Genomic DNA, 27,964 nt, shown 5'->3' with positions numbered 1-27,964 from the left:
TATGTTCCTAGTGGTGTGTGCAAGCCCCACACGGAAAGCAAATTAGGAAGAAAAACATGCCTGAGACCACTTGATAAAGACAGTAAGATATTGACAAAATAAAGTGCCATTTCCATGGGGGGGTCACAGCGCCAATTTACACGGGTAAAAGGGTGTTTTTACCACACGGCAGTCAACGAGGAACACCAGATGCTGCAGGTGCACTTCAGGTACATTAGCAACTCCCCTCAACCGCCGGGCTCCCAAATAACGCTCACCTTGAGCTGCCAACACACCTGAAAGCCACAGAAGGCCCAACATTAGCAGTATATTACCACAAGTTAAGCTGTAATTACCACATTTCAACTTGGAACAGAGGTCTGGGGCTGGGCAGGCACGGGAGCTCCGTGTGCGAGAGGGGATAACTCAAGGCCCCTCTTGAGGCCTCCGGGGGTGTTCAGCCCACTCTCCCCGTCCAAACAAAGCCCCCAGAGCCGTCCAGCCTCAAGCCCCACATCGGATGCAGGGAAAACACCATTCCTGACTATGGCAGTCATCTGAAGGCTGGGTCACGTCCTGCCACAAGTCACAACCCTACCACAACACCTCACTTCTCGCCTCTCCCCTACGCTCTCCTCCTCCGTATTTCCCCTCACCCCTTCCATATAACCCCATAGCTCTACAGTAGCTTTTTACTGCTCTGGGCTTTCCCCCCTGTGCCCCGCGTTCAGACGGGTGAGTTCCTTCCCTCCCTTCTTCCCCCACGTTCCCGTCGCTGCTGCTGCCGCCGCCGCCGCTCCCTCCTCGGGCAGGGCGGCGGGAGCCCCGGGGCGTGAGAGGAGGAGCGGGGGGGGTGGTGGGTGGGAGGAAGGCGGCTCCGCACACCCAAGATGGCGGCGGTGGAGCTGGAGTGGGTGCCCGAGACGCTCTATAACACGGCGATCTCGGCCGTGGTGGATAGTTACGGGCGGGCCCGGCGCCGGGATATCCGTTCGCTGCCCGAGAACATCCAGTTCGACGTGTACTACAAGGTACAGGGAGGCCGCGGGGGGCCGAGCGCGGCCGGGCCCGGCTGGGCCTGGGGGAGATGGAAGGAGAAGCGGGCCGGGGGAGGAGGAGGAGGAGGGAGGAGAGTTCCGCGCCCGGCCTGCTGCAGGCCTCGCCCCGAGGGGCTCGGTGGTGAGAGGGCGCTGGGCCGCGTTCCACCGCCGGAGTGGAGTAGGGCCCGAAGGACGGACTGGGGGAGCGAGGGCCTGTGTGGGGCCGTCTGGGCTGCGGCTGAAGGAGAGGAGGCGCCGGAGGAGGCTCGGGCAGGGCCGGGGGCCTGCGGCTTCCCCCTCCGGTTGTGGGTGCCTGGGCTGCTGGAGAGCCTGGGGCCGCGGGGGGGGGGAGGCTGAGGCAGCCTTGGTGCGGAGGACACGGGGAAGGGGCCTGCCCTTGGGGGCCGGGGGGGAGGCCCGCGGGCGGGGGAAGATGCCTCGTCGCCTTTGGAGCCGGAGAACGAGTAGGGGCAGAATGGGACCGCGCTGCCTGTGTTGGAATACATGTTTTCCTGTTTTTTCTTCTCAATGTATTGGAGAAGGTGATGTCAGTGGTAGAAGGAGCGGAGTTTGCTGTGCTCTTGTATCTTCTTTAATGATATGGTAGGAACCAGATGAAAAGAATTGAGACTCATTTAATGGTACAGTTTATTAGCTTTAAATCATTCTTTCCTGAAAGGGCTGTTTCTCATTCAGCTGCCTTTAAAGTATCCAGAGTAAAAGGTACACTGAGATGGTCCATTAATTTCTATTGTCCACTAAATAAGCATTTCATCCCTGTGCAGGAACAGCTGGAAATGAGCATTCACCAGGAGAGAAACAATGTGGTGAAAAAAAACCCCAAACCAAACACACAAAATAACCCCAAACAAAAAAAAACCCTTAAGATGAGGGATAACCCTTCTTTCCTCTGTCAGCAAATTTCTGAAAATACAGGATGTGCTGAATGGAGTAATTCTTCAAATGTATCTTTATGAATAGGCGTACTGGCCCCTCATATATACAGAGAGTAATAGTAGTATTTACAAGGGAGGCTGAGCTTCACTAGAGACAGGAATTGTTTCTACAATGCTAAAAGAGGCATGTATATTTTCTGTAAACTAGCTATTATTTGTCTGCCTTGTATGTTGAGAAATATGGAAACCCCTTTCTACCATATCTGAGCATGCACACACATAATGATGTGGTTGACATATAGCAGTCATCTAAGACTAAAGATATGGAACTAACAATGTGGAAGGATATTCTGGGGTTTATTTTTACCTGTTGGTACATATGACCATTGACAATAAACTTTCTTGGCATCGCCTGTCCTGGTGTTCATTCAAATGAAGGGATGGTGCTTGGTGGCTTTTAAAAGCATAAAACCAGAACCCCCCAATGATGGAAATATCCAAGTATGTATTATTCCCAGATTGTTTAAAACCTCATCTGTGTCTGAGCATAATTAGATCCTTGACTTCTTATCCTTTTATTGGCGCTCTTCAGTGGTTGTGTTGAATCAGAATCATATGGAGTTGTTCCATAATGAGAAATGAACCAGCAGTGTATCTGACTTTTAAAGACTTTCTAATCTGTTTGTTCTGCTTGTGTATGTTGTCTTGTTGGGCAGATGATAATAAACACGCTAAGTCCTCAAAATAATGTTTCGTTGTACTAATCACTAACCAGTATAACTTCTGTTAATGACAGCAATTTGCATTGCTTTTCCTATTATTTCTGTGGTTTACAACAGGACAATCTTTGGTAATCTGAAATGTGTGAGGAGCACCCGTATTCCTCTTTCAAATACACATCTGTGACATGTCTGCATACACGGTAAATAAAACCTGGCTCCACAGTGCAGTGTTTTGCCATTGCTGCCAATGGGAGGCTGGTCTTCCATGTCTTCACTGCTGGGGTCATTTACACTTTTCCAGTGTAGGGGCCCTATCCTCTTCAATAGTCACATTCAAATTAGCTTCTACCAAATGTAACTAAACCTTGGAAGGGATGCTGAGAGGAAGTCCTTGGCCCTTACTAAATGGTGTTCTAGGTGCAGAGATGTCAGCCTGCAGTGAGTAGCTTGAAGCCTAGCCCAGATTACAAGCCTTTTGGAACAGTGTTTGCATTTTATATGCACCTACACAACGCATAGTAACTGGTTCTTGATGTCTATATTTGGATGGCTACAGCAATATGAATGACAGAGCTGAGTTAGGTTAGGATGAGGACAGCATCACATCTTTGGACAGTCCTCTTATGTTGTATGTGGTGCTTGTTTTACTGTTTTGGTTCTGGATACAGTTATTTTTGAACTCATGTGAATATTAAACACCATTTCAGGTTGGTGAGCTGTGTTCACTGCATCCTGACCAGCAAGTTCTTTAAAGCAGAAGTAGAATTTCCAAAGTCACAAATAGTCTTTCAAGTAAGACAAGCCAAAAGACTTCAGTCGTAGTGGTTGCTGCTGTGTTGAGGGGGTGTTAGTTGTTAGTATCATATGGAATAGTAATTATTCTTTAAATACAGCTGAGGAAAAGTGACTTGTAATTGAGGATTTGTATTAATATATTTGCATTTAGACCTCAAAAAAGACAGAGAATCATTTTCTTTCTGTGATTAATAAAAGGAAAAATGTTTCTAGTCTTTCACATACAACTTTTAAGTGATGGTTTGCTATCCAGGTATTAATCATAGCTTGGGATATTGGAGAAACTGCCACTGATTTTTGTGAAAAATAAAAGGTAGTGTCAGTCAGATTTTATTTTGATACACAGATGTTCATTGGAAGTGGCCATACAAAACTTGTTTGGTTTTTTTTTATTATACTCATTGCTATGAACACTCAACTTTTGCCAATCTTGCACAGTTTGCCAGCCTCTTCCCATTAACTGACAAGGCGAAGGTAGGATACAGGGCTATTGCAACAGCAGAGATAATCAATGTGATATTACTTCAAAGGGAGAAAAATGCTAGCAGAGTGTCTTTGGTCTTTGTTTTTTCCCCAGGGCACCCTCTAATCCAGTGGTTGGCTCTGTTGTCATGATACATTTCCTTTATTTCCCATTCCTTAATTGCTTTTAATTCTACATATTCCAGAATTGTTAACTTCTAGGACGTGCCTGATAAACCTGTGCAGTTAACAACAAGGAACCAAACGTGGGATAGTTGCAGAATGTTCTTTGTTGTGGACTTGGTAAGAAATGGGCTCTGCTGTGAGGTGACAGGGGCAGGCAGGTTCCTCGTAGTAAGTGTATTTATCTTTCTGTAATGTTCTTGAGCATTAAAGCTTAAAAACAAGGCAGTATCAAATAATCATGGTTGTAGTAAAACAACAAACCTGTACTGGTCCAGAACGGTGTTGCTGGGTTTAGCTTTTCCTTGGAACCATTAGAAGAAGAATAGAGACAGAGCAGGGCGCTTGGAAGGATATGTCTTGAAAATTTTCAAGTCTACAGTTGTGCTAAAAATATTTAAATGTCTTATTAATCACAGCTGCATTTTGAAGATCTTAATAACTAGTATTGTTACAAGTCACACCTGCATCTGAGGGGGACAAAAATACAGATGTGCAAACATATCTCATTTTGTTTCCTTTGTGTCTTTGCCAGGTTTGTGTATATCCTGCTTGTGTTGTTTCCTAGTAGAACTAGTTAGGTTCTCTTTCTTGTCCTTTCGGGGGAAAGAGAGAGAGGAGGTGTAGTTTTTAGAAGCCAAACAAAAAATATGCTGGATCTCACGTTAAATAGGACGTGCTTAGCAGGCAGGCAGCACTTGCAAATGCCAAAATTCTGTATTTAAAAACAGGTGACAACTGGAATAAACTGTAAATCCTCAAGAAATGAAAAGGAAAATCGAATTATTATATTTTGTAGTTTGTTGGGGAGAGGATAGTGTTTTGAGGGAGTTAAAGAATCTTGTTTCTGTTGATAGAAATAAGATACTGAATATCCGGTCTGATGACTGTTCAGTTACTCTCATATATAGAATTCAGTTCTTTCCCCTGTGCCTCAGCTTTGCATTCTATTTTGTGTAATGATCTCATTTCGTTGGTTCATAGGTGTTTATTGCAGTTACACGCTAGCAGAATGGTCTTGGACTTATATCGGCTAACAAAGAGATTCACGCAATGTTTATTTTCCTTTTGGAATGTCTTTTCTGGATCATGTTTTTCTCTTTTTACACTGATTTTCCTTGAAAATTTGGGTTTAATGTTCTTTGAATGTTTTGTGATGAGATCATCAGCCACAGGAACAATTGGAGATGACATTAATTTGTTGTTAGTTAGTGCAGACCTGTAACCTTTAGTAATTGCACTCTGGCTTGTTTTGCATTTAATTTTTAGGCAAAATCCAAAAGACTGTAATTATGCTTTCTCTTTGAAGTGGCAGATTAAACTTCTGAAGTGCTCCTACCTTGATGTGAATCAAAACATCAGATTCTGAGTTTAGATCCTGATAGCTCAAAATTCTATAGCAGTGAGTGTAGCTGCTGTATCACTTCTCCTCACTGTATCCTGCTAAGCCAGAAAAGCACAAGCGTGGCTAATAAAAGCTCTTGGATTGCATCTGGATATTCTCTGAACCAAATAAAATGAATAAACAGGAATTTGCTGACTGTTCACAACAAGCAATAGAACATCCATTCTCTGCATTGCAGTGGAGAGTTGGGATTTGGTTTTTTTACTGATGAAGAATCATTATAAGCATAATTTCTATAAATTAGAATAAAACTAGTTTGTGCCAAGGCTTCAGTCTCCTGGGTATTTGATGAGAGTGAAGAGGATAAACTACCCATGAAATAAAATGTGGCTTTGCTGCTGAGGTTTTCTGACCAGAGGAGTACAAGTGATGTGTGAGGGAGGCAAAAAATCCCAGAGCAAATGGGTCATATTTTGTAGGACTTCTGCTGTGACTGATCAGTGACTTCACACAGACCTGATTCATGCTGCTGGATTTTTAGGGGTCAGAAATGAAATGTATATGTGGGAAATGATCATGATTTCTGCGTGTATGCACGCACACACACGTCCAACCATTCTGATGATCTGGTTAGACTTTGAGTAGTGTGTGCAGTAGGACTTCACCAAGTCCTGCTTGAATTAAATGGTGTCCTTGTATCACCTTTTTAAATTCAAGCCTCATGGTGAAGGAGAATCATCACTTCATGAGTTTTTTTCCAGTTATTGCTCTCAATTTTAACACGTGCCTTAGTTCTGTAGTCTAAATTTAGGTTAGAACTGAACCATCTTTCCTTGTCATGTTTTTACTGGTTTGAAACGTCTTCTAACTCCTATTACTCAGTTTGCTTTTCCTTTTTTCTTCTTTGAACATCTAACTATAGGGCATGTTTTCTTATTCTAATATGTGCTAGCTCCCCCATATTTTCACTGTCCTTGTTGAGTCTTAAACACTAGAACTCATCATAATTCGGATAATGAGGTCACATCTGAACAGAGGTGCTCAGCTCCTGCTGAAACAATAATTCCAATTTCCACTTCATTTCCTTTGTACTGATTTAACTTCAAAGCAAACTGGGTTTCCCGTTTACTGCTATGGAGAATCGTGTGTGTGTGTGAGTAAGGCTCCGGCTTCATACTGCTTGTGCTGGACTCTGTACATGTGAAACAAAAAACTTTGCTGATGTACAGAAGGAAGAGTGAGTGGGAAGATGGGAGGAAGTGTGCTGTGTGTGAAAGCAGTAGGCTCAAAAGTTCTTTCTGAAGTTAGGCTTGTTCAATAAGGTTGGGGTTTTTTTTCCTGATTATTATTTGGGGGAGGTTCATAAAGCCTGGTATTTAGCAGTGTATTTTCTCAGAGCTGTGAGCTTGCATTTCTTACGCCCCAAACAATATCCAGTAGAACTAGTGCTTGTCCAGAAGCTTTGCAGATGGTTTTGAAATTGATTTAAAAGAATCAAATGTACCTGAATTTCTGACTATTTTCTAAGGCAGTTTCCCCACACCTTATAGAGTCATTTGTCAACAGATTGATTCATTCCACTGTTGACTCTCAGAGAAACTTTTTCCTTCCTTGTTGAGTAGGGAAGGAAGATTGTGTTTACAGCCAAACTTCTTTTCCCAGGTACTGATGTTTGTTGATTATGTATACAGTCCTTCCTGAATTTGGCATAATATTCCACATCAGAACTAGATATGACTAAACATGCTGGGAGCTACTTGGAATTCCTTCTATCTTTAATTCTTACTGAAATCTCCATATTATTCCTTCCAGACTGGAGCAACAGAAACATATTTTTCAAGTTGCGTGTGCTACAGTTCCTCTTCTTGAGGGTCTTTCTACAACTGGTTAGAATTAATCTCCAGCTGCTTTAAGAAATTATTATTTCTTTTATTTTTTTTCCTTAGGTTTAGAAAGTCTTTTCTCTTGTACACAGTGAAATAGCCCAGAATGCTGGTGCCACAACTATCCTATAGCTTTGTCTTAGGGCTTTTGCTAGCAGTTTAACACATCTTTGCCTTTTATTTTCAGGGATTTGCTAGGATGCAGTTTGAGCTTAGCTTAATCTATCCAGAGAGAGAAATCTGACAAGTACTTTGATAGAATTACATGTGTGATGATATAATAATAGATAAATGACCAGTTGGTATTATTAATATGTTTGATTGGGGATACCGCTATACACAGCTTTGCATGTTTAGGTGGATGTGTTACGAGTTAAATACTAAACCTCAGATCCTGGAGGAGAAACACAGTGGTTTTCTCTCACCCTATGCAAAACAGCTTGATTGTGCATGTATGTAATAAGCCTGTATGTTAAACTTATCCCTTGGTTCCTGTCTTGAGTGCCAGAATTAATGTGTCAGGGTGAGCTGACAAAATTAAAAGGCTTTTATTCGTTTTTCCGTAGTTAAAGAAAAATGAATCTTTGTTAAGCTCCAAATAGGTTAATTTTGTGTCTAAAAGACATCTGTTTCTTACAAAAAGAATAGTTCTTCAGAAGTCCAAACCTCTGCCGTTCTTGTCAGGGCATGTTTTTCTTGAATCACTATTTTGTTTTGTTTTTCATGTTATGTAGCAAGGCTTGCGGTCAGGAATTTTGTCTCTCTGGAGCTTTAACGAGAGAACCATTTCTTCAGTGCTTGCAACTGCTTCTCAATGAACAAATGAGTGTTACTGCATCTCTTGGAATTGCTTCACAGTTTGACGTATACTCACTATTTCCATGTCAAATTTTGCTTGAAAATATTGCTGTAACAGCTCCAATGGTTTCAAGAGACTTCAGGCTAAGTTAGTTCCTTAGAAATGCTTGCCAGTGTGTTGAGGGAAGGGGTGAATAGTGTGGTAAGCGTCCCAAGGATACTGTATTTCTGGTTATACCAGTGAAAAGTAGGTTGGGTTTTTTGCATGCCAGAATGGTGCAAGTGGTTATCTTTGAACTGGGATATGTGCAGATAGCAGGCTTGGACCTTTGGGCCATAAGCCAAATTTTACATGAAAATAGTTGATGTGTCAAAATTGAGGGGGTAGTTTGGGACCTTCCCCCTCCTTCCCACCCAACCAGGGCGTTTATTCATTAGCAGTTTAAGTATCACATGTAACAGTGGGCACATAACACTATGTAACCTCATAAATACACTAATTCTGAAACCTCTTACTACAGTTAGTATTTGGTAAACTAGTATCAGAGTAAACTCTGGGATTTTTGGTTAGTGCTGCAAGGTGATAAGAGGAAATGATGCTTTACTTGACTGAAAGCCTAATTGTTGAGCATGTGATAGTACTTCCGATTGTCCTAAGTCCTGGTAAGATAGGTTGGGTTGAGTCTTGTTTTCTTCCAGAAATGATCTCATCAATTATTGATGTTTCGGGCATGGAATGCTGGGCAGGATTTAATCATCTTTTTGACTGTGGAAAATATGTTCTAGGGTTTATAGAACAGTTACCATTAGACAGCTGTGCTGGAGAAAATGAGGACGCTTAACCATGCCTGTAGTTTTTAAATACACTAGACTGGATGTTCTTTTGCTGCCAGAGAGAATATGGCTTCAGAAGAAACTGTGATCCCTTTGAAGTACAGGGACACAGCACTGTTTTATCTGAGGAATAACTTTGCATGCAAACTTGCACTGTTTTTTGAAGAACTTCCCCTTTTTTTTTTTTCCTCTTCCCCAGCAAAATAAAGCACTGAAAGGAAAACATTCATTTCTGGCAATTGACATTATTAGGTCACAGTATTTTTGAAGTTTTTTTGTAGGTTCTGTTGTTAAAATAACAAACTTGCTGTGCTGTGGAATCAGTGTCATGTGCTTTTATAAGAATTGACCAAAACTAAGTTTCTGGCTGGAGGAGATTTTCTCACATGCTGTGTATTGAATACCCAATTCATCTGCTTCTAATTTTGTTGGAGAAAACGGTGAACCAGACACAAGATGCTCACAATAAAAGGTTTTATTATAAATTATTAAAACTGAGAGGAATATTAACACTTTCAGTAAATATATGTTTGTGATTGAGCATCTCTAATGTGTTTTCTTGGCCTCACTTTTGCTTACATAAGAGTGGCTGCACTCCTCATGTCCAAGTTCCTCATAGCTGTAACCCTGCTTAGACAGCACAGAGGGCATTGCATAGGGGTGACTGTGACCATCTTGCACAGTGTATGTTCACATCTCTTAATATATGGACTAAAAATTAGCATTTTCTGAATAACAGTTTGAGTGCAACGTAGCAGCACTTCACCTGTGTGCTCATGGCATGAAACTTGTGTATGATCTGGTTTGTGTCCAGTGATAAGCCATGGTTTTCTGATCCTGAATCATGTAGCACATACCACAGAGGAACACAAATGGATCTCAAATGGCCTGTGTTGAAAGATGCACCTTCTAAAGAAGTGCCTGAGACATGAGCTACCAGTTTCTCCCTTTTTATTTCTATTTTTTGATTTTAAAAGGGTGTGTATGATGTTTGTGGTGGGTTTTGTTTCTAGAACAGCTAAAATAACAGTTGTACTGCACCAGTCCTGTGTGACCCAGTACTGTACCTCTAGCAGCGGCTGATGATGCCACACATGGCTATGGCAAGTGTATAGTGGAAGCACCTTCGGTTACATACCCCACTTGCAGTCATTTGTGGTTCAGGGGCTTGAAGATATCAGGAATTACTAGCCTGTAGTGGATTTTTGACATATATTTGTACAGCTGCTTTTGTACCTAGGTAAATTCTCAGTATTTATAGCATAATGTGGCAGATAGCTCTGCAAGTTAACTGTGCTTTGCATAAAGAACTGTCTCCACAGTTTTTTATGAGCAAGTCAACTGATATATTTGCTTATCTGCAGACACAAACCAGCTTGGGCATAAAACTAGCCACTGCTTTTAGTAAATGCATGCACAGATCCACTTGAGTTCTCCTGTTTACTGAGGCAGGCATTATGTGTGTGAGCTCAGGTATTAATGGGTCAGGGCTTGTGCCAGGCTTTAACTCTGGGTATTGGTGATTCACTCCTTGTAGAACTTGTGTGTTTGGAGTTTACACACATATATATATACACACACACACACATATACAAAAAAATCTATTTGCACCCCTGTATGCTAGATTCTGTGTAATTTTGAAATGTTTTAAAAGCACTTGGTTTGAAACAAGCTATTTGTTGTATTTTTTGCTGACTTTAGAGGTTTCTTGATTTTGTCTTGGCTTTCTAGCATATGTGTTGTAATGTTTTGATGATGCAGGTGAACATAGACACTTAAATACATTCATAGATAAACCTCCCCTTGAAACCACCTATGGAGCTCTAACAGCTTGTGTGCTCAGTTTTTAAACGCTCGAGTTGTGCTCTTGTATGGAGAAAGTGGAACTGTTACTTCTGCCGTGACACACAGACAGTGGAACTATTATGTCTGCTGTATTTCAAGACTTTGAAATCTGGATTTCATCATAAGCAGTCTTTACTATTAAGCTGAACTTCCCAGGACAGCTCACTCTTAAACTGTAAAATGTATTTTTCTTTCTTCTTCCAGCTTTATCAGCAGGGCCGCTTATGTCAGCTGGGTAGTGAATTTTGTGAACTAGAAGTTTTTGCAAAGGTGCTACGAGCTTTAGATAAAAGGTAAGTATCTTTATATATTGATAAATCTTATTTCATCTCTTTCTTGATCTAGGTTTTGAATTTGGAAGACCCCTGATTTTCTTGGTCTTACTAGCTTGTCTGTTAACCATAAGAATATTTCTTTAGATTTACAGATGAACTTTTAAGTTACAAAGTGTCTCTCTCTCTCTTTCTGTTCCAAAAAATAAAACAATTAGAACCTCTATGTAAATGTACCAAGTCACCTGTGGTACTTGGTCCCCAAAGTGCTTTCTTTGTTATTGCTGTGCTGTGGTTTAACCCTGGTAGGCAGCTGAGAGCCACACAGCTGGTCGCTCACCCACCCAGTGGGATGGGGAGAGAATTGGAAGGGTGACAGTGTGAAAACTCGTGGGTTGACATAAAGACAATTTAATAATAAAATTAAAAAAAAGGGGGGGGGGAACAACAGAGAGAGGAAGAAAGCACAAACAGGAAAAACAAGCAATGCAAAAAGACCCTGGTTGCTCACCACCAACTGATCAGTGCCCAGCCACTCCTGAGCAGTGCCAAAGTACCTGCTTGCTGTTGTAGCAAATTCTAAGTGAAGGGTTATCAAGCTGATAGGATCGCCCCGGTTTAAAGAGTTTTCCTGTCATTAAGTATTTGAATTTGTAGTGTTACACTCAGAACTTGACGTTCTTTGTAACTGGAATAATTTTTGAGTCTTTAGATATGCCTCCCTCCCATTGTGTGTGTGTGTGGTGTGACGTTCATGGGTTCGTCATTGCTCATTCACTGGCAATTTCTATGGGACTTGTGTGGTGAGGGTGGATTTGAGGCTTCCCCCCACGAAGTTTTAGCTGAGAATGTTGTTTTCCAGTTCTAGTATTGTGTGGGTAGCTTGTGTTTTGCTTATACTGGAGGGTGTCCTTGTAAAGAACTTCATGTACACTCACTTTATTTGTTGGATAATCCAACAACTGTAATCCATTAGCCTTGAGATTGACAACTATGCTCGTATTCATCTGGTTTTGGTTTGAGAGAGGGTTGGAGTTATTTCTCTGAATCACTACTCATTTGAATTCATGGCACTCGAGCCAACTGGCTGCAGTGTTTTAAAAACTTCATGTGTAATCAAATTCTGTTTTCTTTTGTTTCAGGCATCTGCTTCATCACTGCTTCCAGGCTTTGATGGACCATGGCGTAAAAGTTGCTTCTGTACTGGCCTATTCTTTCAGTAGACGGTGTTCCTACATTGCAGAATCGGATTCTGCTGTAAAAGAAAAAGCAATCCAGATTGGTTTTGTTTTAGGTAACTGGTGATGATAGGCTGTTTAAAGTGTGATCCTTTCTTTCATGCAAGCTTCAGTTAGGCTAATGCTTATTTTTTTCCTGGTAATGTCTGTGGTTTCTTTTTAAAGAACACGTGGTTTTGGAATGTAAGTTTTAGAAAACTACTTGGTGTCTTAAGAAAAACACGTTGGATTTTTATATCTAAGAATATTTAGGCTTATCTTTGCTATTTCAAATATTTTAGGTTTAAAATTTGTTTGCTGATGTGATGGTTAACATTAAGACTTTGCACAACTTTAGTATTGTAAGTATTTCTTGACAGAAAACTGTAGGAAGATTATGTAATACCAAAAAGTCACCCTCAACTGAAGGAGAATTCTTCTACTCTTATATTTCATCCTTTTCAATTCAGGGCTGGAGGGTTTAACCTGGACAGGATTCTCATATGTAATATGCATTCTGTGAAATAAGTAATAACTCTCTTTACAAGACTTGGGCAAACCCTTTTTCTCTTGAAAATGTGTTTTGTTCACATTTCTCTTTGTTCTTGATTTATGGTTTGGTTCTTTTTTCCCCAGGGGGGTTCCTATCAGATGCAGGCTGGTACAGTGATGCTGAGAAGGTATTTCTCTCCTGCCTTCAGTTATGCACCCTTCATGATGAGATCCTTCACTGGTTTCGTGCCGTAGAATGCTGTGTAAGGTGAGCTCACCTTTAATTCCTGTATGTCCTACTGTGAAATGAACATTAATATGTTACCCACTGCCTCGGAGCCATCAAGCTTCAGGTGCTCCCTTTAGCATTCTGTTGCACCAAAATACTTTCCTGGCTAGAGCTGAACCTCAGGAGGTGCTTGTTTTGTGCTAATCCCTGGGTTTTCTACTTGTAAACTGGCAGCACAGTTAAGTGGGGGGGGAAAAGCCATTTTGCTTTTGTTCTTAATGTGTCATGGGTAACAGATGCTGGGTGGTAAGAGTGGTCCAGCACCTTGGTGTTTTGAAGGGGTTTTGCATATGAAGGAGTGTTATCTGTTGGTGTTTGCTGAAATTATATTTAGTAGAATTTGGCAAATCCAAACAGAAGTGATATAAACACAGTTGAGGCAGAAATAAAAGGAAAACACACCTTTCCTGATTGCAGATCCAGTGAGTTCTCTTGCTCCGTAACTGTGCTACTGAACAGTGTGATGAGGTTAATGTCTGGATGTTCAGTTCTTGTGGACACCTTTAGCCACAGCTTAAACATTTGGAAAAGAAATTTTGCTTTTAGGAGGTGTTTGGGGTTTGTACCTTGTTTCTCAAGGCTGTAGTCTGGTCCCTGGAGATTCCACTTCCATTCACAGAGGCCTCAAAGATTATCTTTGAGTTTCTAGTTGTACCTTGATGTGTGCTGCCCTGCTGCAGCCTGCAGGGAGTAGCTGGCTTGTTTTTGTTGGTAACACCATGACTGACCTCTTTTGCATGCTCCAGGTATGTGTTTGAATAGGTGTGTGCTACTGAGCCTAGTTAAAATAGGATTATTTTTTTTTTAGCTGTTGTAATGAGCAACCAAGTGTGTACTGTATTTATCTGAATATAGGGCAAAGCTTGTTTTGGGAAGCTGCTCAAAAAAAAAAAACCCAACCCTGCATCGTGTTATGGTTGGACAAATATGAAGAATAAATAGGCTTTGCCAGTAGCTGCTTATTTTATGTGCCAACCAGAGGGCCTTGACAGTGGCTGCTGCTCTGCCTTGTTCTGCCCTGCCAGCTACCACTGGATCTTCTTCCAGAAATAAGATGATGCCAGGAAAAGACTGGGCACACATACACCTGCCTAGAGCTGGGGAATGATGTATATAGTAGTGCTGTTAGTACTTGGTCTTTTGTCTTCTGATTAATCTTAAAGTTGTATCAGGCTGCTTGACAAGCTGGAGAAGGTGCCTGAAAAATAAACTCCCTCCCTTTCTCCAAATGGGGGGTGGAAAAAGAAGAAATGGTAAAGAAAGTCAAAAAGGTGACTCTGTTGGACAGCACTGTACAGCCCACACGGCTGTGGAGAGATGATTTTCACTTTGTGCTAGGAAAAACCATCTGATGTTAGGATGAACTGGGGATGGTAACTCAGTTTGGGCAGCCGATGGCCGGCCTCCTTGTAACATTGAGTCCCTCTGGGCAGCAGTGTGAATGAAGAGACACTGCTTTATTTTCAGGCCTCTCCCAAACAGTCAAATAACAGCATCATTTATTTGGAAATGTAGCAAATGGAAGGAATTTGGAACGCCTTCTTGTGGGAGAGCGCAGTCATTATACTCAGCTTTGAAGGCATGAGGCAGTAAGATAATCTTTTTGTTGTTGCTGTCTAATCCCTACTGTGGAATATCTTGTCCTTAGCACTGTGCTTGCACCAGAGGTAGGTGGAACTTCCAGAGAGTAAGTCCAGCTTTTAAAAACGAGACACTCTTTAAAAAAAGTGGCTGCTCTTACTCTAGAAGCTCGAAAGTCTGATCTCTGGGAAGTGAATACGTTGCATTATTAATAGAATGAAGTTTAAAAACATGTAAAGTTTAGTGTTATTTATATAGAATTTGGTGCTTGTTTGTACTAGCAGTAGTAAATTCTATGGAGAAACTTGAGAAAATGTGAAGATCTGAGATTTCTACAAGCCTATATGCTAATTTCCTGCATGTGTGTGCTCCTCTTGGTTTCCTTTCCTTTGTTATTAGATGTTAAACAAGAAGGCACAAATACATAGTGCAAATACGTGGTTCTCTCACTTCATTGTTTCACATTTTGCTGATTCTTTGGGGTTTTTTGTGATGTTCTTGGACTTCTAAGCTGCTGTGTAACATTGTTTGCTATGTTTGTGTGCTCTTAGAGAATGATTTTATTGGGGGGGGAAGCTATTCCCCAAAAGCTGTTATTGCAGACAGCAAAATGATTCATAGCTATTAGCATAAATGTCCTAAGGCATTTTTTCTTCCTCTTGGCTTTATCTTCTAAAATTCCTTTGGATTAATAAAGGATCTATGATTCTATGATTCTATGATTTCTTGTTACTCTAAACTGGATCACATAAACTCTGCTTATCCTAGAGGATTGGGTTAGGCTTAGCCTGGTTTGTTGGTTGGTTTCTTTGTGTTTAGACCCTATCACTGCAGCATCCAGATACTGAATATTATCTTTCCCAGGCACTTACTGAAATTGCAGCACTATCCCTACTGGCTTATACCATTACATGGGATTTGGGCTTTGTATTTTTGATGTTGCATAGCAGCTCCCAGCTGAATGGTGTAGGCAAAATAGTTTCCCTCTTTAGGGAACCTGTAATTGCTTAGTTTTGCTCTCAAGTTTCTTTAAAATTCCTCTCTCGTTGCATGGATGCTAGATAGTGTTCTGCTGCCTGTGACCCAGAACATGATGCACTTGTACGTCGTGTTTAGTTCTCAGACCTAACTTAAGGAAAAATGTGGCTGTTCCTTTTTCTGGTTTTGAGCCGTGTTGCTGCGTTTCTCATTGGAAAGCTGGTGTTTATGTAGCTTGTTTCTCAAGGGGTGTTTTGAAGGTCTTGTCATTTCTTTTCATGTTCTCTTGCATGGCTCACACATCTGCTGCGTGCTCCCTTCTTGTGAAAACGTGAACTTGATTTCCTCTCCTGTTAGTGCTCGAGTTTCATGCTACGTTTCATTAGGAAGGTGTAGGGAGAGGCTAAGTTTGAGGCAGGCTGAGCTCAGAGGGCAAGCTTTGATGTGAGGAGGCTCAGCTACAATAGCTTAAATCTCTACTTGGAGCAAACACTAACAGGAAATGGGTTTAGATAAGAAAAACATTTGATCAAAAATCTCACTGTTCCTTCTTCTCCCTTAACAGTTTGTTGGAAGATCTATCATAATGTATCTTAAAAGGAAAAAAACACTGTACCTATAGATGAGCTCCCACTTTGAGTTGTAGCCTCTCTGCAGTACAGCATTATGTTCTGCTTCACTCTGCATATTTCTCTTCCTGTGTCCTGTTGTCCTCAGTCTGTGAGGGCCTGCCTGGTGTTTTTCAATCTCTATTACTCATTGTCTAATAACAGATTTGCAGGAGGGACAATGGAGGTTAATTTACCAAAATTTCATGTGTGCTAAATGGCAGGCATTTGCAATGGAGAGGGAACAGCTGTCTCTTCTTAGCCTGCAATGGGTGGGAATACAGTTCTGCCCTTTAGGCTTGGAATATGATAACACACACATTTTGAATGTATCTCTTTAAAGTAAATAAGCGTCAGCCTACACTAAGGGGGGGGGGGGAAGTATTTACTTTTGTTTTAAATCAATGCCAGAAGCTGAAGTTGTTATTTCTCTAGAGAAACAAGAGTGGGTTTCAGTAGTGCTGTGTTTTATTGTGTGCATTTGGCTGTTGTTTCATGAAGCTTCTGTTAATCCTTCAGATGGGAAGGCAGCAGGGTGGGAGATGGGGCAGGGCGGGGGGAGAGGGGTTTTAGAGTTGCTGTGACCTGGCTCAATAAAGTAGTCTTCTCTGGTGGTGCTGAGTCAGTGCTGGACATCATCTCAAATGGATGTGACTGAATCTGTTGTGAAGACACCCCCCTAAACAACAAATGTCCCCTTGTGAAGTGCTGGGCTACTGGAGGTCTGAGGGAAAAGTGCAGAGCTGTGTGAGAGCTAGCAATGTCTGTGCTTACCCAGTGTCTGTTTCAGTTTACCATCCTGTGGAAGGAGGTAGGAGGGTTTTAATACTGTATGTTACAGGGGTTCGGAAGTGGAATTTTATCAGTGTTGAGAAGACTGAATTTTAGGGGAAATAAAACACAATGCTACCACACCAAAGTGGTTTAAGCTCTGAATATGTAGAACTGCATCAATACATCATTTGACATGTCCAGCAGTAGAAGTTCTTACCATGCAAGAGGCAAAGCATGGGGGGTACTGAAATGTTACACAATAAATAGCTCTGCTGTATTACTGAACTGAGCGCAGCTTTGTTGGGATGACAGCCTGGTTCTGTTGTACGTGTAACACAAATCGCAGCTCCGTGGTACTACTGCACCTTGAGGTGGTTTATTCAGACACTGTTTAGAAGATCTCTTTACATATTCCTAAGGTTGCTGCACGTTCGAAATGGTAACTGTAAATATCACTTGGGAGAGGAAACGTTCAAACTGGCTCAGTCTTACATGGACAAACTTGCAAAACACGGTCAGCAGGCAAACAAAGCGGCGCTCTACGGGGAGCTGTGCGCGCTGCTCTTTGCCAAGAGCCACTACGATGAGGTGAGTGGGATTTTGGTTTTGTTTTGCTTCAGAAGACTGGTTATGAAATTTGCTTGGGGGTTCCATGACTGGCTCAGTATTCACTTTTATCTTTCTAGCTGGAGCTCCTGATCCTTTTTTTTTTTGGTCTCTGTGTGGCAGTGCCTGAGGAATACTTGATGTATTGACGTTTTTCTATGTACTGTTCTGAGAGCTTTGACCAACATTAAGAAATGATGTGTGATAATTAGTGGTATGTGTTGGTCATCTGTAAAGGAAATATTACATTAAAAAGCTTATTTTAATAGGTAAAAGTGAATAGCTGAACACAGCTAACAGTTCTTTGCACCTATCTTATAAAAACTGCCTGAAGCGTAACCGCTGTGTAAACTGCGGCTTTCCTTTAGCTCTTAAGTACACTGACCAGGAAGTTGTCCTACACAATAGGAATTGTGAGGATTACTTGAAGATTATAAAATACCCCTTTTTGTCAGTAAAAGTTGTTATAATACATGCCTTAGGCTAGCATAAAATACTTACACATTCAGTATTAACCTTAAGAGTGCTTTTTAAGTCTCTTTTAACACAGCTCTGAAAAAGTTTCATTGCATAGAAGTAATCAGTGTTGTTTAATTTTTGTGATGTAAATGACCATTATATTGTTCAGAGCCAAGTAATATTTTTTCTTAACGTTGCAACCTTGTGAAGTTTCAGCTTCATTATGTTGGTAACTTTATTCAACAGGCTTATAAATGGTGCATAGAAGCCATGAAGGAGATCACAGTTGGCCTGCCTGTAAAAGTAGTAGTGGATGTTTTACGGCAAGCTTCAAAGGTGAATTAAAAATCATCCATGTTTCTTTTGTAACTAAATTGCTACCAAGAATGGGTGAGCGTAGGTGGTACCTCCAGCATGCTTGGGTAACCAGGTTCATTTCATGAGCCTTAGGGCTTGTTAGATGTGTTTAATTGGTCCACTTCTGTCTCAGACCTGGGGGAGGGTTGGTTTTGAGCTCCAGCTGTTCGAGTGAACATCACGACAGAGTTAATCTGAGAGCATTCCCTGGAAAGGTGGTCTGTTCTCTGTTTGATCTAGACCAGCTACATCACCAGCCCTTTCATTAAACATTTACGGCAGAATAAAATAGAAGTTTATTAATGTTATCTGTCAACTTTTTCTTAAATAACTGAGAAGTTCTTTAGTAACCATATTTCGAAATTAAAAACAGTAGTTAGGAACTGCACCAGTGTCTGGAGGAGATGAGTTGGGAGTGTACACCTCTTCACATGCTTCATTTCAACCTGTTTAGGCTTGTGTTGTAAAACGTGAATTTAAGAAGGCTGAACAGCTGATAAAACATGCAGTATACCTTGCCAGGTAAGTAGCATTCCAAAAAAAACCCAAACCTTTCAAAATTACGTTTATCTTGCTTCAGTTTGTAATAGAAGTATATTTCTACAGGGAGCATTTTGGAGCCAAGCACCCCAAATACTCTGATACGCTACTAGACTATGGATTTTACCTGCTCAATGTAGACAATATATGCCAGTCAGTTGCCATCTATCAGGTATGCAGCAGGACTAAGTGTGTGTCTTCAGTTTCTCTTAATACTCATAGTCTCTGAAATGTTTCTGCTGAAATTCACGGGCATTAATTCGTGGAGATAAATAATAGTTGATTAAATTACTGCAATGCTCGTTCTTCAAAAACAAAACACCAAAGTACACTCAAATGTGGGGGTTTGCTTTTTTCCCCCCTGACTCCACAGTGGCTTTTATATATTTACTGTCTCAAGTACATAGGCCCACAGAATTTCAGAGCCTGTAGATTATTTTTTCCCCCTTTTTAACAACGAGAGAGATTGATTTGGGGTTTTTTTCTGTATTGATGGATGAAATGCTTTTCTTGTAACTCTTTCAGACAGCTCTTGATATCCGGCAGTCAGTATTTGGAGGTAAAAACATCCATGTAGCTACAGCTCATGAAGACTTGGCTTACTCTTCATATGTTCACCAGTACAGCTCTGGAAAGTTTGACAATGCGCTGTGAGTACAACTGTTTGAGGCACTGGCAGCAGAGTTAGTCCTGTAAGGACTTGAGTGTTCTTGAATGATATGGACTGTCCAGTTAGAATTTAAATGCATCAGTTAATTGCATTAATGTTTCTAATATGTTATCAGTCAGCTGTTAACTTGTATATATGTATCTTGAATGTGTTACTTCAACTTTCAGATTCCATGCTGAACGTGCTATTGGCATTATAACTCACATTCTCCCAGAAGATCATCTTCTCTTGGCATCCTCAAAGCGAGTTAAAGGTATGACCCTTCGCTGTGATACAGGGACAGTTTGAAATCACTTGCTCAGATGTGTTTATTCTGTTCCCAAACAGAGGCAATGTAACTTGAGTTGTTTTTCCTCAAATGGATGTCACTCCAGAATATTTGTAACCCTCAGTGTCCTCTGCTAACACACTTGTAAAATACATAAATCCTTTCTTTAAAACTTCACCTTTGAGGGACCACAGGGGGGAGTAAAAATACAGAGCGTAAAAATATATGTTGGGAGCTTGATATCTGGTGTAACCTGTTTGGAAACAGTTTGTAATAAATGCAAAGCCTGATGAGATGTCTTGGATAGAAGGCTTTCTGCTGCCTACAGTCAACAGCTCTTTGTGTTTGGGCCACAGTAATGTTGTTTTTCCTCTCCCACGTTCAGCACTTATCTTGGAGGAGATTGCAATAGACTGTCACAACAAGGAAACTGAGCAGAGGTTACTTCAGGAAGCTCATGACTTGCATCTGTCCTCACTCCAGTTAGCTAAAAAAGCCTTTGGGGAGTTTAATGTACAAACAGCAAAACACTATGGCAACCTTGGAAGACTGTATCAGTCCATGAGAAAGTTTAAGGTAATATTATATTGACCTTAAGGTCTTGACTTAAAATCTGCAGACATCTATAAATCTGCCACAACAAATGATGATTTTCTGTGTGCATGATTCTTAACATCAGTTGGTAGTTTTACAATTGCAAAACTTGTACTTTGTAATTCATCTCTCCAAAGCTTTGCACAAAAAGAATCCATTGAGATGCACAATGCCTTCAGAGACAGGGTGGCAGCAGTCTTGACGACAGAAAGAGCAATACTGTTTGCTGATCCACTTTACTGTTTGAAGAACTTGATTTAGTTTTGGCTTTCTTACTTTTTGCCTTTCATAAAATGTTACAGACTATTTACCTTGTACGTAGTTACATTTCTTTAAACCTTCATTTTTTCCTCCTCTTTTTATGTTATGGTGAGTGGTGTCTGACTGACCTGTGTGAATTTGATCCTCATAGGAAGCAGAAGAAATGCACATCAAGGCAATTCAGATTAAGGAGCAGCTTCTAGGTCAAGAAGATTATGAAGTTGCCCTGTCAGTGGGCCATCTAGCTTCTCTCTACAACTATGATATGAACCAGTATGAAAATGCTGAAAAGCTCTATTTGAGGTCCATAGCAATTGGTAGGTGATTCTTAAAATGTGTGACTGTATAGCAGGTTTAGTACTGCAGGAACCATTATTAACTAATGTATTCAAGTTTTTAGTAAACAACTTACTGAAATGCAACCTGGTTTATTTTGTATGTGGTTGCAATCTTAAATATAATGCTTTTTCTTGAATGTTCTCCCAGGGATTGAATTCTGGAATTGTATTCTTTTCAGTGCTTCGTCAGAATTCATTCTTGAAAGCATCTGGAAACAGAGTAATTAGAAGCTTGGGTGTTAGTCTTTAGATTGCATTTTGGAGCTGTGGCTAGAAGTGCAGAATGTAGTTAAATTGTGAAAGAAATGGAGAACTGTTGTGCCAATCAGCCTGACTGTACTGTCATTAAGTAGTTTTCTTGCCTGTTATCATTTGCAGTAAACTTATTCCAAATCAAATACATTTTTGGGCCATGCTGTGGCTCAGCTTGGAGCCAGTCTGTCTTTTTGTACAGTTCTGTACAGTGCATTACAGAAAAGTTATGATTTTAAGGTAGAAAACTGAAAGCCAACTTCAGTGTTTCAATTGAATTTAGAGTGAAATTGGGACACAAAATGGCTTTATGTGACTGTGCATGTAAAGCTACGGCACAATTAATGATCCAGTCATAGAGTCCCTGAGGACAAGTTCCAATATCCTGAAAGGAGGAGGTAGATAGAATTCAAAGCACCCTTCAGGAAGCTCGCATATTGCTGGGGTTCTTGATTTACCATAACAAAAAGGTTCGTGGTGTCGGTTAAAAAATGACACCAGAAATAAGACCTAACCTTTTCATTTTGTTTTCTTTTGGATTTCTTTAGGAAAGAAGCTTTTTGGGGAAGGATACAGTGGACTTGAATATGATTACAGAGGTCTCATTAAACTGTACAATTCCATTGGCAATTACGAGAAAGTTTTTGAATACCACAATATTTTGGCCAATTGGAACCGGTTGCGGGATCGGCAGTTCTCGGTTACAGATGCTCTGGAGGACGTAAGCACCAGCCCTCAATCCACTGAAGAAGTGGTCCAGTCTTTTCTGATGTCTCAGAACGTTGATGGACAGAGTAGTTAAGAACTTGGTCAATAAACCAGTTAAGGTTTTTTCCTCCCAGATTACAGGGGGAAAAGTCATACTGTGAAATCTAAACCATGTAGTTCTCTGGGGGCTGGAATTTGCATTGAAACACTGGTCCAGTCTACTGAAGAGTGCCCATACGGATGAATGTGTGTTAAATTCTTATCAGCATGTGTATGGCATGTTTAGTTCGGCTCACATTTTGAACTTGGTATTCCAGAAAACCCCTTCTTTCTCTCTTCTTTCAAAAGAAGCTACTTTGCAGGAAGTCTGCAAGAAAACCTTAAATAAAACTGTTTGAGCTCAAAAGAGTTGCATTCTTATTATGAATGGAAGGTTTCATCAAGAGCTTTCTGCTGATATATAGAAAGAATAAATGCTGTACGATAAGAAGTTACAGGAGAAGGGTCTTTCTACTGTACACATAGCAAAGTTAATCGTAAATATCAAGAGAAGGGAGGATGCCCTAGCCTTGGGTCTGCCTTACGAAGACAAGTGGCAAAGAACCACTCTGGAGAGCAGCATACTCTTTGTGAACCGTGCCAGGGGGTTAAGCCAGTCACCACCGTGTGTTTGTTTTGAACACCCTGAACTGGACCAGTGTTCATGGATCAGTGAGAGAGGATCCAGTAGACCAGCAGTCATAGTTTTCTTTGGTACCAACCAAGAGTGCTCATCTTCTGAACAGGACCAGGAAAAACGAAAGTGGACCAGCCTGCTAGAAACAGTTTTTGGACCAGTGGCTTTAATTTAATATTTCTGCCCCTGCATTCACTTTTACAGTAGGATTATTTCATTTAGATGTATGATCAGTGGAAAATTATATTCATGTAATAGATACAAAACTAGGAAGTGAACGTTCTTTAGCGGTTGCGATGGCATGTCTTTACCTAGTGAGCTTATACAGATATTAATGTCGATGCCACAAGCAAAAACTAGAAATGCTTTAACTATTTCCTGCAGCCATCTCTTTTTTTTCTCTCTCCTTTTTGAATGGGCTTACTCTAATAATTGAGGCAGTAACTTGTTTATACCAGTTAATAGTTTTGTATTCCAATCCAGTTCAACCTGTGTTTCTGGAGAACACAACTCCTTGTACAGTTCGCAGGGGTCAGTGGAAAATGCCAAAAAGCACAAACAGGTCTTTTATTTTTATTTTTCTTTTTTCTTGTGATGCTTCATTTCTACATTAAACAATAGTACAACCAGAAACTGATTCCTTTATATTAATTTAAAAAGCAGAACTCAGCTGTAAAGATCCTCTTATAACGCCTATCTCACTAGCTTGTCTTAATTTTTCTGCTGTTGGGGGGCTGCTTGGTTGTGTGGCTTTTTGGTTTGGGTGTTGGTTTTGGTTTTCTTTGTTATTTTGAATGTTGAGGTAATACTCATTCCATTGAAGGTCTGTGTAACGTAGCAAACTAGGAACAACTCACTGCTGTTACCTCAGTTCCTCTTAGAGCAGCACAAACTGTGCTCGTGTAGTTCAGATTCTGTCGGTTCTGGGTTTTCTCCTTCCCCACAGCCCTATTTTCAGGGGTTTGTGTCTGGGCTGTCAGAGGCCGGTCTGAGCACGCTTCTTCCGGGGCTTGGTCTGAGCATCATCTTTGGGGCCTGGCTTTTAATTCCTTTGTGAAGTCTGGGACGAGGGAATCTGTGTGGTATTCTTCAAGCCAGAGTGCAGAGCAGAAATAGGAATCTCACCCACGGCGTAGAGCTTAGTTGCTCTTAAGAACTGAACTTGAACAGGCCGATAGTTCATATCCTGGTGCCTTCAAGTGTATTTTTGGGGGAAAGGCTGAATAATACCATCTTTAAAATGCAGTGATGTGATTAGTGAATGCAGAGCTAAGGATTCTATGCTTGGAGTATCTTCACTGATGTGAAAAGAAGTATTTGCATTAAAAAGACATCCCCATGGTATTAAGACTGCAGTATAACCTCAGTGGCTCTTCATTGAAAATCCAACTTAGTTATGTGTGGATTTAAAATCTAATTTATTTATAGGAAATTTTGTTTATGACTGTGTTAGGTGCTACAAACAAATGCAGCGATCTGCAAGGCAAAACGTTTTTACCCCTGAATGCTCATGCAGAAAGGCACTGATGAATTATAAAGTTCTTATAAATTCCTAAGTCCTATTAAAACTACTCAGATTAAGTGTGTGTGACTAGTGTCAGAACTTAGGCAGGGAGGGTGTGCCTAAAATTGTTCTCAAGAAGGTGTGTTGTATCTCCTGTACTGCAGAAGTGTTCAGAAGCTTCAGGCTGGGTACATTGATTTGTGCTTCCGTTATCTGGAGACTCTCTGCTCGGGGTTTGCAGTCCTGGCTCTCCATTTCCAGCTATTGACTGAGGGATCTCAAGGTTTTGTGTTTGGGGCGAGGGGTGTTACTTGGCTGACACCAGTGACAGTGGTCTACATGAACCACTGCTGTTGTTTCACCTCTGGTTTGTGTTTGTCTTACACTGTTTGCCTTCAAGTTAAGGCAACCAGGAGAGTGTCCAGCATGGGGCAGGACACGGAGGTGGCATGCTTGTCTCTGATAACCAAATGCCTTAGTTCAGTTGGTTTAACTGTAGCTTTGTTCTCCAGTCTTGCTGGGTGGGTGTACTTATCTTTCTTTCCCAAAGCTACTTCACCAGCACACTAATACTTTGATGCATTGGCTTCTCTGGAAGGAATTAAGGTCCTAAAAGTCACCCAAGATCTCTTTGGTAGCAGACTTTGACTAAGAGATGTGACTTGGTCAAGAGTATTTGTCAGTGATCCTTGTAAGACCCATTGCATGCTCTTCATGTGACTGGATTAAATCCTGACTGGACTCTTGAGTTGATCTTCTCATTGTAGCATCTCCACAGCTCCAGTTACACCGAGGCACGTACAGTATAGAGAAAGGTGGCAGTGGCCAATGGCTAAAGCTGTTAAAGTGCAGGAGGTTTGTGGAACAACTTTGCAGTTGCCTGCAAAATGCTCTGTTGCTGCTCTGCATGCGCAGCTTGGAACCTTCCCCTCATGCTGTCCTTGCTACAGGCATGATACTTGGTTCTCCATGTAATAACATAAATCCAGCCTTTAGTTCTTGGTTCTGTACCTCCTAAATTGAGCTCTCGGAACACATCTGTATTGGCATCCGGTGACTGAAATGTGGTGCTGTTAGTAATTACTGTCTCTGCTGTTACAGTTTGATACTTTTGAGAAAGTAGGAGTCCAGCTGGATAACTGCAGAGGAAGGTAAATGCTCGTCCCTCCGTGCCAGTGCGGATGGAGTAGATCTGGTGGCGTTACTGCAGTATTCCATGACTTGGGCATCAGGCAGAGCTACGGGAGCAGAGGGTGTAATCCCATGGTTTTCCCTTGGAAGCAGAGCTGGGGCGTTCCCCTCCTGCCATGCCCCTAGAGCAGGTTTTCCATGTACATCCGAGTGTGAGTATTGGGGAGGGAGCTGTGCGACAGCCCTGCAGAGCTCGCGCCCCTGCGACCCCAAACACTGGAGGAAGTTAATGAATTATTGGCATTTTGTAGAGGCTGGTTGGGGCTGCAGTGACAGGGGAGACCCGAGAGTGGAAATCCAGTGAGGTGCATCTTCCCGGGTTTTCTTGAAGGTAAGTAATGTAATCACACCAGAGTAATGGGATGCAAGTGGTGAGGACAGGAGTCACCTTAAAGTAAATTATTGTAACTGTGTTTAAATTAAACCCTTAGTATTTTATTTTCAGTATAACATCATCTGAGTAAATGATCTGTATGCTTTTTTTAGGCAAACGCTGCAGGTGGAGGGAGGTGGTATCAGGATTTCTCCACTGTTCTTAGGGCTGGGGCTGTTGTGTGTGATTTGGGGAAGGGAAAAAGTATATAAAGGCTTTAAGAGCTGACAAAAGTTGCAGGAAGATTTGAAAATAAATGTATCCCTCAGCTACTTGAAGTAAAACAACTGTGACTGTTGGTCCCAAACAGTCGTTTAGTCACTTTGATGGCACAGTATTAATTATAGAGTCATAGAATGGTTTGGGTTGGAAGGGACCTTCAGGTCATCTAGTTTCAAACCCCTGCCATGGGCAGGGACGCCTCACACTAGACCATGTTGCCCAAGGCTCCGTCCAACCTGGCCTTGAACACTGCCAGGGATGGAGCATTCACCACTTCCTTGGGCAACCTGTTCCAGCACCTCACCACCTCACAGTAGAGAGCTTCTTCCTTGTATCTAACCTGAACTTCCCTTGTTTAAGTGTAAACCCATTGTCCCTTGTCCTGTCACTACAGTCCCCGCTGGAAGAGTCCCGCTCCAGCATCCAAATGACAACCTGCAAAGTGTCTGCCGTGGTGTCCCTGCCCGCGCAGGCGCTCTGCAGCGGTACCTGCTGGTTGGGACTCTTCTTTTTGCACACAGTTCTTGTTAAATAATGTTGAAGGGGTTTTGTTGTTGAATTCTAACTTATAGAACAATGATGTTCTTTTATAAGTTTAAAAAATGAAGTTTTTTTTCTCTCAATGTGCTGCAGTCTGAAGTTCGCTACAGGTGCCGTTGCGCTTCTTCCTATGGTACAACAAATACACATTTAACTTGATTTCCTTTTTGTAGTCCTACGTATGGGTAGAATACAAACAAGAGAAAGCATCGTGTCTAAAACATGATTGAAGCTGTTGACAAAAACTTTACTTGATTTGTATGGCGGGGTTTGAGGCCGCAGGCCAGCAGCGGGTAGCACAGTGGAGATGTTGCCATTACCAGTCTTTAAGTGGAGATCCTTCCCTCTGCTGCCTGTGCAGAAAACAGTTATTTTCTCTAAAGGTTGTTGCTTCCCCCTTCTTTTTTCCTTTCTGTTCTATAATACAGCAATGACTGGCCAAATGCTAGTTGCAGATCTGACTCTTCGGTGCGGGTGTCTCCTCATTCAACACAACTGGCCTGTGGCACGTTGTGTGTCGTGGCCCTACGAGGATTTCTCTTGAGTAGCAGGGAGGAAACTTCCTTGACCTGGAAACAAACTTAAACTACGTGTGAAAAATTGGCAGCACTGGTAACGCTTTTGTCCCTAAATCTCAGGAATGTTTTAGGCAGTGAAACCGGTTTCCCTTCAGTGATGTAAAGGCGCGTGCTCTAGGGTCTTGTCTACCAATCTGTCGTTGCAATCCTCGGTATCTATAGCATGAGTGGCCTTAGTGAGTTTGTTGAAGTGCACATTTTTTTTTCTTTCTTCAGAAGTAAAATTTAAAGATGAAAAAGATATATACTATATAAATATATAGAGCTATTTAGAGACTTGGTTTGTGGTGCACAAGTTCAGTGTTGGATCGCTAAATAATTGTCACAGGTACCATATGTGTAACTTCTTTTCTTTTATGTATATTCCTTTATGGGAAGCGATGTTGCCATGGTAACTACAACTTTACAATTTCTTTATTACTTAATGATGTGAATGAACTCTACATTTTATTGAATATTACCAGGTTCAGTACTATTTTTATACTTTATTGAACTACAGGGGATTTTAATTTAATAGCATTTTAAAAAAGATGTTGCTTGAACTGTATAACTGTATAAATCAAACTACTTATACAAACCCCTCCTCTAAACCAGAATCTCCGCCTGTAGTGCCACATTCATTGATATGAAAGTATCTCGATCATTACTAGACCTTGGAGACCACCCTACTTGTCGTGTCAAGACTTAACGTTTCGTATCCTACTTCTCACGGACTGCAGTGCCCGACATTCTTTGTAACCATCAAACCATACTATGTTTGTAACCAGCATTGTGATATTCTGTAACTGTACTGCTAAAATGAAATATTGACCTAATAAATATAGTGTTCCCGCA

At 41.3% G+C, this 27,964-nt stretch overlaps 1 protein-coding gene across 1 annotated transcript; it reads left to right on the top strand.

The window, feature by feature from the left end:
- The first annotated feature begins 851 nt into the window (after nucleotides 1–851).
- On the top strand, nucleotides 852–27,964 carry APPBP2 (amyloid beta precursor protein binding protein 2). Its single transcript, XM_030472443.1, has 13 exons — nucleotides 852–1,010; nucleotides 10,987–11,075; nucleotides 12,197–12,348; nucleotides 12,908–13,031; nucleotides 17,413–17,581; nucleotides 18,305–18,394; nucleotides 18,870–18,937; nucleotides 19,022–19,127; nucleotides 19,481–19,605; nucleotides 19,793–19,878; nucleotides 20,279–20,469; nucleotides 20,900–21,065; nucleotides 21,887–27,964. The coding sequence occupies exons 1-13, from the start codon at nucleotides 870–872 to the stop codon at nucleotides 22,138–22,140; spliced, it is 1,761 nt and encodes a 586-aa protein (XP_030328303.1). The 5' UTR covers nucleotides 852–869; the 3' UTR covers nucleotides 22,141–27,964.

This window comes from Strigops habroptila, assembly GCF_004027225.2.
Source record: "Strigops habroptila isolate Jane chromosome 13 unlocalized genomic scaffold, bStrHab1.2.pri S16, whole genome shotgun sequence".
Taxonomy (NCBI): domain Eukaryota; kingdom Metazoa; phylum Chordata; class Aves; order Psittaciformes; family Psittacidae; genus Strigops; species Strigops habroptila.
The sequence above is the reverse complement of the archived record's forward strand: the minus strand, read 5'-3'. Positions and strand labels throughout refer to the sequence as shown.